Consider the following 16266-nt stretch of genomic DNA (forward strand, 5'->3'; position numbering starts at 1 on the left):
ACCCTGTTCCTTATTCAAGTATTCCTCGCACATGGTTGGAACTTGACCACACTTCATTAATTTTCTCATTAAGGTAGACGTTGTGACACCATGCTGAGCAAAGAATCATGACCTCCTGCCCCTTGATTTGTTTAAGCCCCTGCTCCAGCTCCAGTTTATTTTTAATCTCTGAAGGATACGTATTATTTGAAATATAATAAAAACCTGACAAGGTGGTAATTTATCTTTCCCCACGACTGAGATTCTTCAACTCGATGGGCACAGAAATAATCACTTCTTATCAGGTTTCTTTTAGAAAGGATGGGTGAATGTATTTCACACATGTATGCTTATTTGCTCAGATTTTAACGGGGACAGGAATGGAAAAAGAAATGACTACTGAACAATCTTGAGTATTTATTTTCCCTTTGTGATTTCTGAGTTTTTTTTGACTGACGTCCTGGCTACTGTTGTGGATTTATGTACTCATAGAATTCACCAGCCTGAAATTTTTAATTCCTTACCTTTTTCACTCATATTTCAGCCTCTTAAGACCTCTTTAACATCCTTTCCTTGAATCCTGCTTCATACCCACCCAGCCTCCGAGAATGTGCTCTAATTTTCACAGTGTCTGAAGCAGCAGTACAGTAGCTGCCTGAGAGAACAATTAATTTTAATGTTCTGTTTGTCCTATCTCCACAGCTGCTAACGTATTACTGTCAGAGCAAGGCGACGTGAAGCTTGCAGACTTCGGGGTAGCTGGGCAATTAACAGACACACAGATAAAGAGAAACACGTTTGTAGGAACACCCTTCTGGATGGCACCAGAGGTCATCAAGCAGTCTGCGTACGACTTCAAGGTGAGTGAGCAAACACACACGTCAGTCTCTGCAGATTTGTGTGTCACGTCTTGATCCATTGCCGTTCACATTCAGCCACTCACCTGCAGCATACTTAGACTTTAAACTATAGAATGGACCTGGAAGCAGAATTTAATGTATGGTTAGGGTCCCTCTAATATCACAGTGGAAATGTCCCTACTCCAGGACCTGTCGGCCTGGGTTCAAGTCCCACCTGCTCCAGAGGTGTGTAATATCACCTCCGAACACATTGTTTAGAAAAATAGTTTAAAAATAGATGAAAGGGTATACCATTCCAGTTCCTCATCTCCTTAAACCCGCTTGGTGGATAACCTGGGAATAAGCTGGGACTACAACTGTTTACAGTGACTTGGAGAAAGGAAGCAAATGTACTGTCGCCAAATTTGCAGGTGACACAAAATTTTCGTGGAAGTGCAAGTTGCAAGAGGGATGCAGGCAGTTTACAGATAGATACTGATGGGTTAGTAAGCGGGCAAAATGTTGGTACATGGAGTATAATGTGGAAAAATGTAAAGTTGCTTGTTTTGGAAGAGAACAAAAGATTAGCATATTAATTAAATAGGGAAGAACTGCAGAAAGCAGCAATGCAATGAGTACCTGAGGGACTCGTGTATGAAACACAAAGGTAGCAAACAGGTGCAGCTGGTAATCAGGAAGGCTAATGGATTGTTAGCCTTTATTTCAAGGGGGGGATGGAGTATTAGAGTAGGAACGTTTTACTGTAACTGTACAAGTTGCTGATGAGACCACATCTGAAGTACTGTGACCACTTTTGGGTCCCCTTGATTAAGGAAAGATATTTCATTGGACACAGTTCAGAGCAGGTTCAGTAGGATCATCCTGGCCTGAAGAGATTGCCTTATGGGCAAAGATTAAACAGGTTGGGATTGTACTCGCTGGAGCTTCGAGTGAAAGGTGAAGTCATTGAAACATATAGGATTCTAAACGGGTTTGGCAGGGTAAATGCTGAGAGGATATATACTCTCATGGAAGAGTCTAGGACCAGAGGCTATAGTCACAGAATTAAGGGGTTCCAAGGTAAGATTGAGATTATAGTTAGTTCGGCTATAACATGGTAGTTCTGTTCTCGTGTGATCCAATGTTATAAGAAAATCGTGTAATAGTAGCACCATTTAAACTAATGGGACTGGAATCGCATTATAACCAATACATGCTTTAAAAGTTCACCTTTCAAAACAGTGTCTGCAAGTCATCAATCACGTTATAGTGAATTTGCATTAATGAAATGCGCGTTGTAGCAGAATGACCTGTATTTGGAGCTCCCAGCCACAGAGAATATATGGGGGAAGAGTCCTTGACAGGTTCTTGATCAGCAGGGAATCAAAGGGTTTGAGGAAATTCAGGAAAATGGACATGAGGGGTTTCGGTCAGATCAGCCACAATCCTATTGGATGGTGGAGCAAACTCAATGGGCTGAATGGCATATTCCTATTTCTTCTAGTATTTTCTCATTTTCATTCACTCATGGCATGCAGGTATCACTGTGGCTGGGCTAGCATGTATTGTCCACCCCTAATTGCCCTTGAGAAGTGGTCGTGAGCTGCTTCCTTGAGCCACTGCAGTCCACCTGCTGTAGGATGACCCACAATGCAGTTAGGGAGGGAAATCAAGCAGTCCAACTGTGAAAAGTGAGGGAATGGTGATATATTACCAAGTCAGAATGGTGAGTGGCTTAAAGGGAACTTGCAGGTAGTCGTCTTCCCATGTATTTGCTGCCCTTGTCCTTCCAGATGGAAGTAGTTGTGGATTTGGAAGGTGCGACCTAATGATCTTTGGTGAATTTCTGCAGTGCGCCTTGTACACACTGTTACTGAGCATCAGTGCTGAAGTGAGTGGATGCATGTTAATGTGGTGCCAATCAAGCAGGTTGCTGTGTCCTGGATGGTGTCAAGCTTAAATGTAATTGGAGCTGCACCCATCCAGGCAAATGGGGGGGTACTCCATCACACTCCTGACTTACGTCTCGCAGATGGTGGACTGGCTTTGAGGAGTCAAGAACTGAGTTACTCACTGCAATATTCCTGGCCTCTGATCTGCTTTTGTAGCCACTGTGTTTATGTGGCAAATCCAGTTAAGTTTCTGGTCAATGGTACCCCCCAGGATGTTGACAATGATGGTAACACCATTGAATGTCAAGGAGAGATGATTAGATGTTATTGGACATGGTCATTGCCTGGCATTTGTGTTGTGAATGTCACTTGCCATTTACCAGTCTAAGACTGGATATTGTCCGAATCTTTTTGCCTTTAAACATGGACTGCTTCACAATCTGAGGTTATCAGAAAGATGTTGTGAAACTTGAAAGGATCCAGAAAAGATTTACAAGGATGTTGCTAGGGTTGGAGGATTTGAGCTATAGAGAGGGTTGAATAGGCTGGGGCTGTTTTCCCTGGAGCATCAGAGGCTGAGGGGTGACCTCATAGAGCTTTATGAAATCATGAGGGACATGGATAGAATAAATAAACAAAGTCTTTTCTCTGGGGAGGGGGAGTCCAGAACTAGAGGGCATAGGTTTTGAGTGAGAGGGGAAAGATATAAAAGGGACCTAAGGGGCACCTTTTTCATGCAGTGGGTGGTGCATGTATGGAATGAGCTGCCAGAGGACGTGGTGGAGGCTGGTACAATTGCAATATTTAAAAAGCATGCAGGCCAAGAGCTGGCAAATGGGACTAGATTAGGTTAGGATATCTGGTTGGCATGGATGAGTTGGACCAAAGGGTCTGTTTCCACGCTGTACATCTCCATGACTGAGTGACAAATGGTGCTGAATATTGTGCAATCATTGGCAAACATCCCCAATTCTTACCTCATGATGGAGGGAAGATCATTGATGAAGGTTGTGCCTACAATACTACAGTGAGGATCTCCTGCGGAGATGTCTTTGGGCTGAGATGAGTGACGTCCAACTACCACAACCATCTTCCTATGTGCCAGGTATGACTCCAACCAGCAGGCATTTTGCCCCTGATAACTATTGATTGCGGTTTTGCTCGGGCTCCTTGATGCCAACTCTTGGTTGAATGTGGCCTTGATGTCAAGGACTGTCACGCTGTCCTCACCCCTGGAATTCAGACCTTCTGTTCATGTCTGAATCAAGGATGTAATGAGGTCAGGAGCTGAGTGGTCCTGGCAGAACCCAAACTGAGCATCAGTGAGCAGGCTGTCACTGAGCGGTGTGATGACATATATTCTGTCACTTTACTAATGATGAAGAGTAGACTAATGGGATGGTAATTTGCCAGTTTGGATTTGTTCCGCTTTTTGTGTGCAGGCGAATTTCCATATTGTCAGGGAGATGCCGGTCTTGTAACTGTACTGGAAGAGCTTGGCCAGGGGAACAGCAAGTTCTGGAGTGCAAGTCTTCAGTACTGTTTTCAGTGCCCAAAGCCTTTGCAATATCCAATGCCTCCAATTATTTCTTGGTATCACATGGAGTGAATCGGACTGGCTGAAGATTTGGTTTCTGTAATGCTGAGGACTATTGGAGGAGGCCGAGATGGATCATCCACTCAGCACTACTTGTTGAAGATTACTCTGAATGCTTAAGCCTTAACCTTTGCACTGGTGTGTTGTGCTCTTTCATCATTGATATATGTGGAGTCTTCTTCTCCAATGACTTCACAATTCCCAACTGGTGTGGCAGGACTATAGAGCTTAGATCTGATCTGTTGGTTATAGGATCACTTAGCACTGTCTATTACTTGCTGCTTATGCTGTTTGGCATGCAAGTAGTCCTATTTGGTAGCTTCATCAGGTTGGCATCTCATTTTTAGGTATGCCTGGTGCTGCTCATGGCATGTCCTCTTGCAATTTTCATTAAACCAGGATTGATGATATTGGTTGAGTGGGAATATGCCAGGCCTTGAGGTTGCAGATTGTGCTGGATTACCTTTCTACCACCATTGATGCCTCTTAGCGCCTTATGGGTGCCCAGTCTTGAGTTGCTAGATCTGATTGAAGTCTGACCCATTTAGCACGGTGACCGTGCCACACAACACCATGGGAGGTGTTCTCAGTGGGAAGGTGGGACTTCATTTCGGCAAGGACTGTACCATGGTCTCTCTTACTGGCACTGTCATGGGCAGGTGCATCTGCAGCCAGCAAATAGGAGAGGATGAGGTCAAGTATATTTTTCTCTCTCGTTCCTTTACCATCTATCTGGCAGCTATTTTCTTGCGGGCCTGACCAGCTCGATCAGTGGTGCAGCTACCAAACCCCTCTCGCTGGTGGACATTGAAATCCCCCCACCCACCCAGAAAACATTTTGCACCTTTGCCACCCTCCGTGCTTTCTTCGTGATATTCAACATGGAGTTCTGGTTCATCAGCTGAGGGAAGCTGCTGCATGGTAATTAGCAGAAATTTTCCTTGCCCGTGTGTAACCTGATGTCATGAGACTTTGAGGTCCAGAGTCAAGTGGGACAGGACATATCCAGGGATGGTGTTGGTGGTGTCTAGGACATTGTCTGTAAGGAATGATTCTGTGAGTATGACTATATAAGGCTGTTGCTTGACCACTCTGAGACACAGCCTAATTTTGGCACCAGCCCTTATGGTCTTAACTGGTCTGTTAAAATTGTACTGACTAAGGGGAGAAAGGGACTGATGTTAGATGCATACATTCTATGTCTTGAACCTGCGTTTGAAGGAAAGTTATGCCTAACATCTGGGATTTGTTTTACTTGGATTAGTGTTGGCGTGTAGATATCCAGAAAGAGAGAAAACTGCAAACATTTGCTTATTGAAGAAAGTTCAGGGCCTTCAGAAAGGCAGTGTAGTCTGTCAGGTCAGTTCCAAAGTGCAAAACAAACCACGCTCATTTTGTACTTCAGCATTCCTCAGCCAATGTCCACTCGTTGATGTTTACACTTAGCAATACTATCAGCCTATGCTTCCTCTTACATAAGTTGCAGTCCACTTGGCATGTTCACGACCTTTTATGTGGCATGCTTAGATCCAAATTATTCAATTTTCCCGTTAAATTTGCTCTTGTTGGCATCCTGCACACTTCAGTTCCCAGTTCCACTTGTGTTTCCTCTTAGCCCAGAAGTCAGATAATAAATATCAAATTAGTCACTCTTCAGTAGACTATCTGTCTGTAGTTCACTGACTGAAATTGTATGGTTCCACACTAATAATTTTTCTAAACTGAGGATCACTCCCTGAGTAATACTGTTCCTTGCCACTACCAGACTTTATATGGCCCTACTAATTGAAGAAAAAGTGCCAAGACATTCCACGGAAGTATTTGTCTTATCCTGCCTATTCATTCTAAGATTGTCTTTAGTTTTTTCAGTGTTCATCCATGCTGTACATAAGCTCAGAAGTCTGTAGCCCCAGACATATTTCTTGTCTACAACCAGCACAATGTATTTTTCAGTTTAAATCCCTTGTCCAGTTTCATCATTAAATTTGTCAATACTAAATGATAATTGACCTTACAGATAGGTTGTACAAGGTCACCTTCTCTACTTTGTCCCCCTTTTGCCAGTTTGGTATCCATAAGTAAATCCCCATGCCTTGGAATAAAAACCAACCAGTTATTTAAAACAGATTCTTTCAGCAGAACTGAGTCAGCCCAGCATAATAAGCTGTGTGCAGTCTTCTGATCTCTTGAATAATGGGAACCACCCAGTAGAGCTCTGACCCTTCACCCATGGGTCATGGATTTTAATGTAACTCGATTGAGCTAAAATCTAATGCTGTGTAGCCACTTTATTAACTTCTGTGTTCTGTAACCCTCATTTGCGAACAGCCAGCTTGCATGTCCTATCTATCAATGACCCAAAATGCAATTTCTGTTCTTGCGCGTCTGTTTCTTTCATCCCACCACTCCCTTCCTTGTTTATGCATTTATTCATATGTTTATTTTTCTCTCTGCTTTTGACTATCTGTGGTCTCACTTCCACAGATGCTTTTTCTGTATTCTGTTTTTCACATTTTTGTTCCTCTGCGATGTTTCTCACTTTCTCAATTCCCTGTAACTGTGTTAATCTATTGAGCTTGTAATGTCATATTTTAACTAGGTCAGAATAAAAGTTCCTTCCTGTACTTCTGGAGTTGATTGAAATGAGCAAGAGTTTCAAAACGGCTTATCTCTAAATAAATGTGGGAGCGTGAAACTGAACAAAGCCTTCCTCACAAATAAGGAGTTTTTTTTGTAAGTCATGAGAAAGGAACAATAATAATTCAGGAGAGCTAAAGGAGCTCACATCCTGTGGGCTTAGTCACACAATCATTAGTGCTTCTGGCCAGAGCTTAGATTCATCTGATAGCAACAAGTAGAAAGGAGTAGAAGTAGTGACCAAAGCATGCTCATCACAATCAGCAGTGACTGTGTCTGAAAGTAGGAGCGTGTACTGAGAATTAGTGTGTGGCATTGAGCTTGGCACTTGACAAATCTGCACCTATTGTGGAAATGTAATGGCTGCTAGGTATTGTTGCAGCAGCTAGCCAGAATGACAGTGTTGAAAAATGTGTTGCTGGAAAAGCGCAGCAAGTCAGGCAGCATCAAGTAAGCCCTTCTTCAGGAAGGCTTATGCCCGAAACGTCGATTCTCCTGCTCCTTTGATGCTGCCTGACCTGCTGCGCTTTTCCAGCAACACATTTTTCAGCTCTGATCTCCAGCATCTGCAGTCCTAACTTTCTCCTTCCAGAATGACAGTGTGCAGATTTGAAATCCTGCACTGCCGTGAGGTCTCCCTCTCAAATGAGGATAATTGCCAACGTTTATAGATGCATTACAGAAAGCATCCTAACTGGCCTGCATCACTGCTGTTCCCAGGACTGCAAGAAAATACAGAGAGACATGAACATAGCCCATCTATCACGCAAAACCAACCTTCATTCTTTGACTCCATCTATACTTGCCGTGCCTCAGGAAAGCAACCAACATAATCAAAACCCCTCCCATCCCGATTATACCATTCTTTGTGTCACCCTCTATCTGTGTGTCTCCCTCCTTCAGATTCGCATTGTATAAGACTAAGATGTAGTAGCAAAAGAAAGCCATACAACCAATTTGAGTCTGCTCTGGTAATCAGAGAGAGAATGGCTGCTCTGATGATCCTTGACTCCACTTTCCTGCCTTCCTCTATAACCCTTGATTCCCTTACTGATTAAAAATGTGTCTATCTCAGCCTTAAATATAATAATGATCTCAACTCCATTGCCCTCTAAGTGAAAGAATTCCAAAGATTCGCACTCCTCTCAAAAGAAATTCCTCCTCCTCTCTTGTCTTAATTAGTTCCTGATTCTGAGATTATGTGCAATAGTGCTAGACTCTCCCACAAGGGAAACAACTTCTCCAAATTTAACTGTAAAGATTTCTAAGGACTTTGCTTATTTCAAGAATGTCACCTCTCATTTTTTCTATTCTGTGTATGCAGGGCCAATCTGCTTTACCTCTCCTCATAAGAAGTCCCCCCATATCCCTATCAACCTCTCTGGACTGCCTCTAATGCAGGTTTGCTTTTCCTTAGATAAGGAAACCAAATATCTTCTCAATATTCAAGGTGTGATCTAACAAATACCTTGTACAGTTTTCGCTATATTTTCCTATTTTTATACTCCATTCCCTTTGAAGTAAAGGCCAACATTACATTTGCCTTCTCCATTACCTGCTGAACCTCTGATTTAAGAACAAGTTGGGGGCCGGGGGGGGGATGTTAGTGTTACTGAACAAAGAGACTTTCAGTGCAGGTTCATAATTGCTTGAAAGTGGAGTCTCAGGTAGATAGGATACTGAAGAAGGCTTTTAGTATGTTTTCTTTTATTGGTCAGAGCATTGAGTGCAGGAGTTAGAAAATCATGTTGCGGCTGTACAGGACATTGGTTGGGCCACATTTGGTCTATTGTATTCAATTCTGGTCTCCTTGCTATCGGAAGGATGTTGTGAAACTTGAAAGAGCTCAGAAGAGATTTACAAGGATGTTGCCAGGGTTGGAGGGTTTGAGCTATTGGAACAGGCTGAATAGGCTGGGACTGCTTTCCCTGGAGCATTGGAGGCTAAAGGGTGACCTTTATAGAGGTTAATAAGATCATAAGGGGCATGAAGAGGATAAATAGACAAGCTCTTTTCCCTGGTTTGGGGGAGTCCAGAACTAGAGGGCAAAAGTTTAAGGTGAGAGGGGAAAGGTCCTAAGGGACGAATTGTTCACGTAACATGTAGTGTATCTATGGAATGAACTGCCAGAAGAAGTGGTGGAGGCTGGTACAGTTACAACATTTAAAAGGTATCTGGATGGGTATATGAATAGGAAGGATTTAGAGGGATATGGGCCAAGTGCTAGCAAATGGGGCTAGATTGGGTTGGGGTATCTGGTTGACATGGACAAGTTAGACTGAAGGGTGTATTTCCGTGCTGTACATCTCTATGACTACCAAATCCCTCTATTTTATCTTTCATCAGTTCTTTCCTATTTAAGTGATATTCAGCTCCTCTCGGTTACCCCTCGCTGTCCACTACACCTCCAATCTGCAAATTTACTAACTGTACCTCTTATGCTCGCATCCAAATCATTTATATAAATGATGAAAAGTAGTGGACCCAGCACCGATCCTTGTGGCACTCCACTGGTCACAGTCCTCCAGTCTGAAAATCAACCCTCCACCACCACCCTCCGTCTTCTACCTTTGAGCCAGTTTTGTATCCAAATGGCTAGTTCTCCCTATATTCCGTGAAATCTAACCTTGCTAATCAGTTTCCCATGGGGAACGCCTTACTGAAGTCCGTATAGATCACATCTACCGCTCTGCCTTCTTCAATCTTCTTTGTTACTTCTTCAAAACACTCAATCAAGTTAGGCCACTGTTGAAATACTGCGTGCAGTTCTGCTCTCCTTCCTATCAGAATGATGTGAAACTTGAAAGGGTTCAGAAAAGATTTACAAGGATGTTGCCAGGGTTGGAGGTTTTGAGCTACAGAGAGGCTGAACAGGCTGGGGCTGTTTTCCCTGGAGCATCGGAGGCTGAGGGGTGACCTTATAGAGGTTTACAAAATTATGAGGGGCATGGATAGGGTAAATAGACAAAGTTTTTTCCTTGGGGTCGGGGAGTCCAGAACTAGAGGGCATAGGTTTAGGGTGAGGGTGGAAAGATATAAAAGAGACCTAAGGGGCAACCTTTTCACGCAGAGTGGTACGTATATGGAATGAGCTGCCAGAGGAAGTGGTGGAGGCTGGTACAATTGCAGCATTTTAAGAGGCATTTGGATGGTTATATGAATAGGAAGGGTTTGGAGGGATATGGGTCGGGTGCTGGCAGGTGGGACTAGATTGGGTTGGGATATCTGGTCGGCATGGACGGGTTGGACCGAAGGGTCTGTTTCCATGCTGTACATCTCTATGACTCTATGATAATGAAGACGGATACAGATTATTTATTCAACTCCCCTGATATTTCCTGATTCCTCCATTATTATTTATGGGCGACACAGTGGCACAGCAGTTAGCACTGTTGCCTCACAGTGCTAGAGACCCGGGTTCAATTCCTGCCTCAGGCAACTGTCTGTGTGGAGTTTGCACATTCTCCCAGTGTCTGCGTGGGTTTCCACTGGGTGCTCCGGTTTCCTCCTACAGTCCGAAAATGTGCAGGGTAGGTGAATTGGCTGTGCTAAATTGCCCGTAGTGTTAGGGGAATGGGTTTGGGTGGGTTGCTCTTCGGAGGGTCGGTGTGGACTTGTTGGGCTGAAGGGCCTGTTTCCACACTGTAAGTAATCTAATCTAATCAATATTTCTCCAGCCTCATTCTGTAAAGGGCCTATGTTCACTTTTACCTCAATTTTTATATACTTACAGAAGCTCTTGTTGTCTGTCTTATTGTCTGCAAATTTACCCTCAAATTTTATTTCCTTTCATTATGGAGCTCTTGTTGGTTTTTAAAACTTTCCCAATCATCTGCCTGACCACTAACTTTGCCATATTCTAATACTGTATATACTCGTGTATAGGTTTAATTTTGAAGACTGTGTTTTAACCTGAAATTAGGGGTTGACTTGTATGCGAGGTATTGTTTTTGAGGGGATGAATATTTATCTATAAAATAGGTAAAATGGGAAATTTACCATCCCGGCAGTGCCCTGTTCCCTGGTTCTGGAACGTTCCCTGTAATATGTTCAGGCCGTGGTAAACTGCAGGTAACTGGAACCAACTCCATGGATATGGCGGTCACCCTGTGCTGTCATACCATTCCAGTAATTCTGAAAACCTGGAACGGAACATGATGGCTGGCAGACTACAATGCTGGCGCAGAGCACAGTGGGCAGGCACGTTGGCTCGTAAATGTTGATCTGTAACTGTGAAGAATTAGGGTCGACTTATCCATAAGATATATGGAAAATGCAAGATTTTTGGCCAAAAATAAGGGGTCGATTCATACATTAGATCAACCTAAACACGGATATATGTTATTTTTTTCTTTTCATTTGATCCTATCCTTAACTTCCCCTGGTTAATTACAATGGAGGCAAATGCAGGAATTCTTTTGAAAACTTGGCGCTTGTATTAAGTTAAAGTTTCTTATTCTCTGACTTGTTTATTTTCAGGCAGATATCTGGTCCCTTGGAATAACTGCAATTGAATTAGCAAAAGGAGAACCCCCTAATTCAGAACTGCATCCTATGCGAGTTCTTTTCCTGATTCCCAAGAACAACCCCCCAACTCTGGAAGGAAACCACAGCAAGCCCTTCAAAGAGTTTGTTGAGGCCTGCTTAAATAAGGATCCCAAATTCGTAAGTAGAAGATATTGCTTTGTTTCGGGTTATATGCACCGAACGAGCTTTCAGTGTTGCTGTTTTAGAGAAGGAAAGAAATATTTCATAGCCCTTTCGTGTAGTCAAGCTATCTGAAAGTTTGCCACAATCAGTAAATCACATCTGAAGTGAGGTTGTGAAGCCAACTTGCTCACAGCAAGCCCTGATGTACAGCAGTGAGGTAAGTGGCACGGTAATGTTTAGGGCATTCGTCAAGACTAAAATATTGGCTCAGACATGCGGGAATATTGTTTGTTGCTCTCCACATCTTCCCAAGAAGGTGGACTGTTCGAACAAACTCCATTTAATATCCATTGTGAAAGACGGGCAATCCAACAGTGCAACACACTCCCAATGTTACACAAGTGTCAGACTAGGTCATGAATAGGCAATTAATATGACATGGACCTATAAGCTTTTAACTTTGAGACAAGAATGTTACTATTCATCCAGGAATGACAGCAAGAAATGTTAAACAGAGGTCATGAATAAAGATGTACCTGAACAGTCACATTATTACCTTTTTAAGGTACAAGGAATGTTGAAAGGCATCTGCAGAAATTATGCAGATAAAAAAGTGGAATATCAATGAAATTTGTTAAATGCATGTCCTTTAATAGGTTGCAGATTGTATGAGAAAAATAAGGTGGGGGAGGTGAGGCAAATCTTCATCATGCTATGTTTTGCTTAGTACTGGAAAGTTAGTTTTCTGTCCATTTTTCTTCTTTTTCCTGTTGACTGTTTGATTTGGTCACAAGTACTGACAGTCCTCTCATTCCTTCCCAAGAAACTATGCTTCAGTCATGATTTTCCAACTTCCATAAATTCAGGAATTGTGCCTTTTAGAATAGGAAATTTCAAATTTCACTCAAGAAAGGTAGGAGAACCAATTAGTTTAACATCAGTAGTAGAACAAGTATTGGAATCTATCATTCGAGACATGTCCCGGTATCAGTTGCTCCAAGAGAAGCAAAGTGGATTAGGTCATAGTCATACATCACGGAACTTCGGTCCAGCTTGTCCATGCCAACCATATTTGTCAAACTAACCTAGCCCCAATTGCCTGTGTTTGACCCATATCCCTCTAAACCTTTCTATTCATGTCCTTGTTCAAATGTATTTTAAATGTTGTAATTGTATCTGCATGTACCACTTCCTTATTTCGGATATGAACCACCCTTTGTGTGGAAAATGTTGCCCTTCAGGTCCCTTTTTATATCTTTCTTTTCTCATCCGGTTTCCTCCCCCAGGCCAAAGATGTGCAGGTCAGGTGAATTGGCCAAGCTAAATTGCCCATAGTGTTAGCTGCATTAGTCAGAGGGAAATGGGTCTGGGTGGGTTGCTCTTTGGAGGGTCGGTGTGCACTTGTTGGGCCCAAGGGCCTGTTTCCACACTGTAGGGAATCTTATCTAATCTAATCTTAAAATGATGTCCTCTAATTTTGAAATCACCTACCCTAGGAAAAAGACCTTTGCTATTCACCATATCTTGGCCCCTCATGATTTTCCAAACCTCTATAAAGTCACCTCTCAATCTTCGATACTCCTATGAAATAAATCCCAGTTTATCCCGCCTCTCGTTTTAACTCGAGCCCTCCAGTCCCAGCAACATCCCCGTAAATCTTTTCTGAACCATCTCTAATTAAATAATAAACTTCTGTAGCCTTGAGTTCCAAGAGAGCAGAGCTCATACTTCACTTTCTGTAGGAGTGGCTTGAGAGTTCATAATCTAGTTTGCTAAAATACAGAGCAGGATTCAAAGGGATGACAAGGAAAAGAAGAATAACAGCAAGAAAGTCACTTTTTCATCCCTGAAGCTGCAAAGCTGCTTCTTTCTTTAATGTGAAAAGGCAAAGGTTGCAATCTCTCTCCCATGTTCCAGACATTATTTTATTTTAAGGGTTTGCCATATCTGACTGATTTACTAGATGTAATTTGAGGAAATCACCAACAGGCTGATAGGGCAGTGTCTATAGATGTTGCCTGTATAGAATGCCAAATGCATTTGATAAGGTACCACACAAGTAACTATCAGAAGTGAATTTAGGTTTTGTTTCAGTAGCAGGTAACTATCAGAGTGTGCTTAACTGTAGTGTCAGAATTCAGGAACAACTTCCATGCTGATCCAGTTCTGAAGCCCTATGAAAATGAAGCAAGTTCTGCAGAGCACATTGATCTACCTGTGTGAGCTGTGCAAATCTCTGTTTTTTAAATGAAAACTTTTATTAACAGTTGTGTAGACTATGGTATGCAGCAGGCCATTTGAAATTGGAAGTGCACTACACACAAAACAGATACGTTCTTTCAGTGATTCCCAACAGAACTACACCCAAACTCTGTCTCTCCAAACCTTCCAGAACTGTTACTCCCTGCAGTAATCCATACATCGGGGTGACTCTCCCCTCTCATTTAGGAGTAAGGAATTGCTTTTTTTTATCCTGCCTCTCTCTCTCTCTCCCTTTTCCAACTATGCTTCCATTTTATACATGTTCTGTATTTATACTGAAGCTGTTAGAAGGCAGTTTAATATGGTGGGGTAAGAAATCCACTGCTTCAGTGAATAAATTTAAGTCCGGAATGTTGGAGAAAGCCAGGTAAAGTTGTTGCATCAAAATAGGTGTTTTGTTAATGTGAAAAATGTCACAAGCCAAACGGCCTGTTTCCACACTGTAGGGAATCTAATCTATGGCAGCAGACACAAAAGGACTTTTACAAATGTGCATAAAAGTCTTGAATCTGATCTCATATTTATGAAACCTTTAGATGCCATTGTTCAGAGGGGCAAAAGTATAAAACAAATGTGAAAGAGAACCAGTCATTCCCTGCTTGGGTTTTTCTTTCTAAATCTTGATAAGCTAGCCTTTTTCTGGAAGGTACATTTGACCCCAGGCTGTACCTATTTGGACCGCCTTACAGCAGGCAATACCTATTAAAGGGACAGGCCATGTTAAACACCATTTCCAACTTCTCAGTGAAAGATTCAGAGTGTTCCTCAGCAACCTTGCAGAGGAGTCTGATGGCATGCCCATGTATTTTCAAGATAAGGAGAATGTCCTAAGCAAAATGTATCCTTTGTGGGCCTTTCCTTCCAAGAATGTTTCAAGATGGGCGGCACGGTGGTTCAGTGCTTAACACTGCTGCCTCACGGCGCCAGGGACCAGGGTTCGATTCCCGCCTCGGGCAACTGTCCATGTGGTGTTTGCACGTTCACCCAGTGTCTGCGTGGGTTTCCTCCGGGTGCTCCAGCTTCCTCCCACAGTCCAAAGATGTGCAGGTTAGGTGAATTGGCCAAGCTAAATTGCCCGTAGTGTTAGGGATAAATGTATAGGGGAATGGGTCTGGGTGGGTTGCTCTTCAGAGGGTCGGTGTGGACTTGTTGTGCCAAAGGGCCTGTTTCCACACTGTAGAGAATCTAATCTAATCATCTAAAGAAAGACACGTGCTAAGTGCCATCAAACTTCAACAGAAAAGTTGTGGAGTTACAGTACACAGAGATTTACAAAAAATTCTTTCTGACGAATGGAGAGCGAGGAGAGTTGGAAGATGTGTGGCTAGAAAATGAGGAACCAGTGGGCTAGAGAGAGGATGTTGCAAGTGATATTTAAATAAGGAAACCAAAGAGGTTCTGTGAGACTGTAAAACATAACCACAGCAGCTGTTTCTTCAAATTCTAGAGGCCAACAGCAAAGGAGCTTCTGAAGCACAAATATATCCAACGCTACACAAAAAAAACCTCCTACCTAACAGAATTGATCGACCGCTACAAGCGCTGGAAGTCGGAGGGGCATGGTGAGGAGTCCAGCTCCGAAGATTCAGACCTGTAAGTATGCCTGATTCCTGGGGTGAATGAGTGGGGGGTAGCATCACCCTGACTGATCAGGAGATGGGAGAACTAGAGTGGGATAGATCAGCAGTGAAGTGTCAGTTTGATAGGATGAAATAAACACTGATGTGCATTTGAGGAATTGAATTGAAAAGTGGAACTATTACGTTAAACTTAAATAGAACCTTAGTCAAACCCTAGCATTGTCCACAATTCTGTGTTATAGAGGCTCATAGAAACACTGCAGAGGTTGCAAAATAGATTTGCAAGAATTGAATCAGGATTGAGAGATTATTACAATTGGGAAAGTTGAATAGTGACCAGCTTCTCTTTGTGTAGAAAACAGAAGGTTGAGCTATTTGTTCGATTGAGCCATTCCTCTGACCTCACTATGAGGATGTTCCTACAAATCCCTCAAATAGTAATTCCTTTTTTGTTCATAACATGCCTATTTGTTATGCATCTTCACTTTTTTCTTATTGCATCTTCCTATCATAGACATATGGATTGTCTTTCCTTTGCATAATCCTGTCGCAAGGGACGAAGGGGGCTTGGGGTTTTCTAAGAGTCAGTGCACCTGCATTCCAAATTCTCGATGCTAACCATTTTTTCTTGGTCCGTACCGTTTCCCACCCAGATGGTTCTTGTACATGAGAAAAAGGCACAGTGAGTGTGAATGTACAGTTGGTTCTTGAGCCATCCTGATAGATAAAGGCAGCACTGGATGTAACATAGAGCTGAAAACTGAAATGTCTGTTTTTAGCATCCCAGTCTGCAGAACTTCAGCCGGGTGACAATTGGTCACAAACAAGGG

The 16266-nt window shown here is 42.7% G+C and overlaps 1 protein-coding gene across 1 annotated transcript in view; it reads left to right on the forward strand.

Moving 5' to 3' along the window:
- The window catches only part of stk25b (serine/threonine kinase 25b), an 89540-nt gene that overhangs the window by 58143 nt on the left and 15131 nt on the right, over nt 1-16266 (forward strand). The window contains exons 5-7 of the mRNA XM_043701777.2: nt 682-839; nt 11424-11609; nt 15304-15449. Coding sequence (XP_043557712.1) covers nt 682-839; nt 11424-11609; nt 15304-15449 — 490 coding nt within the window. The remainder of the gene's footprint in view (nt 1-681; nt 840-11423; nt 11610-15303; nt 15450-16266) is intronic.

This window comes from Chiloscyllium plagiosum, unplaced genomic scaffold (assembly GCF_037043375.1).
Source record: "Chiloscyllium plagiosum isolate Xiang-an unplaced genomic scaffold, Cpla_swu_hap1 HiC_scaffold_13, whole genome shotgun sequence".
In the NCBI taxonomy this organism is placed as follows: Eukaryota; Metazoa; Chordata; class Chondrichthyes; order Orectolobiformes; family Hemiscylliidae; genus Chiloscyllium; species Chiloscyllium plagiosum.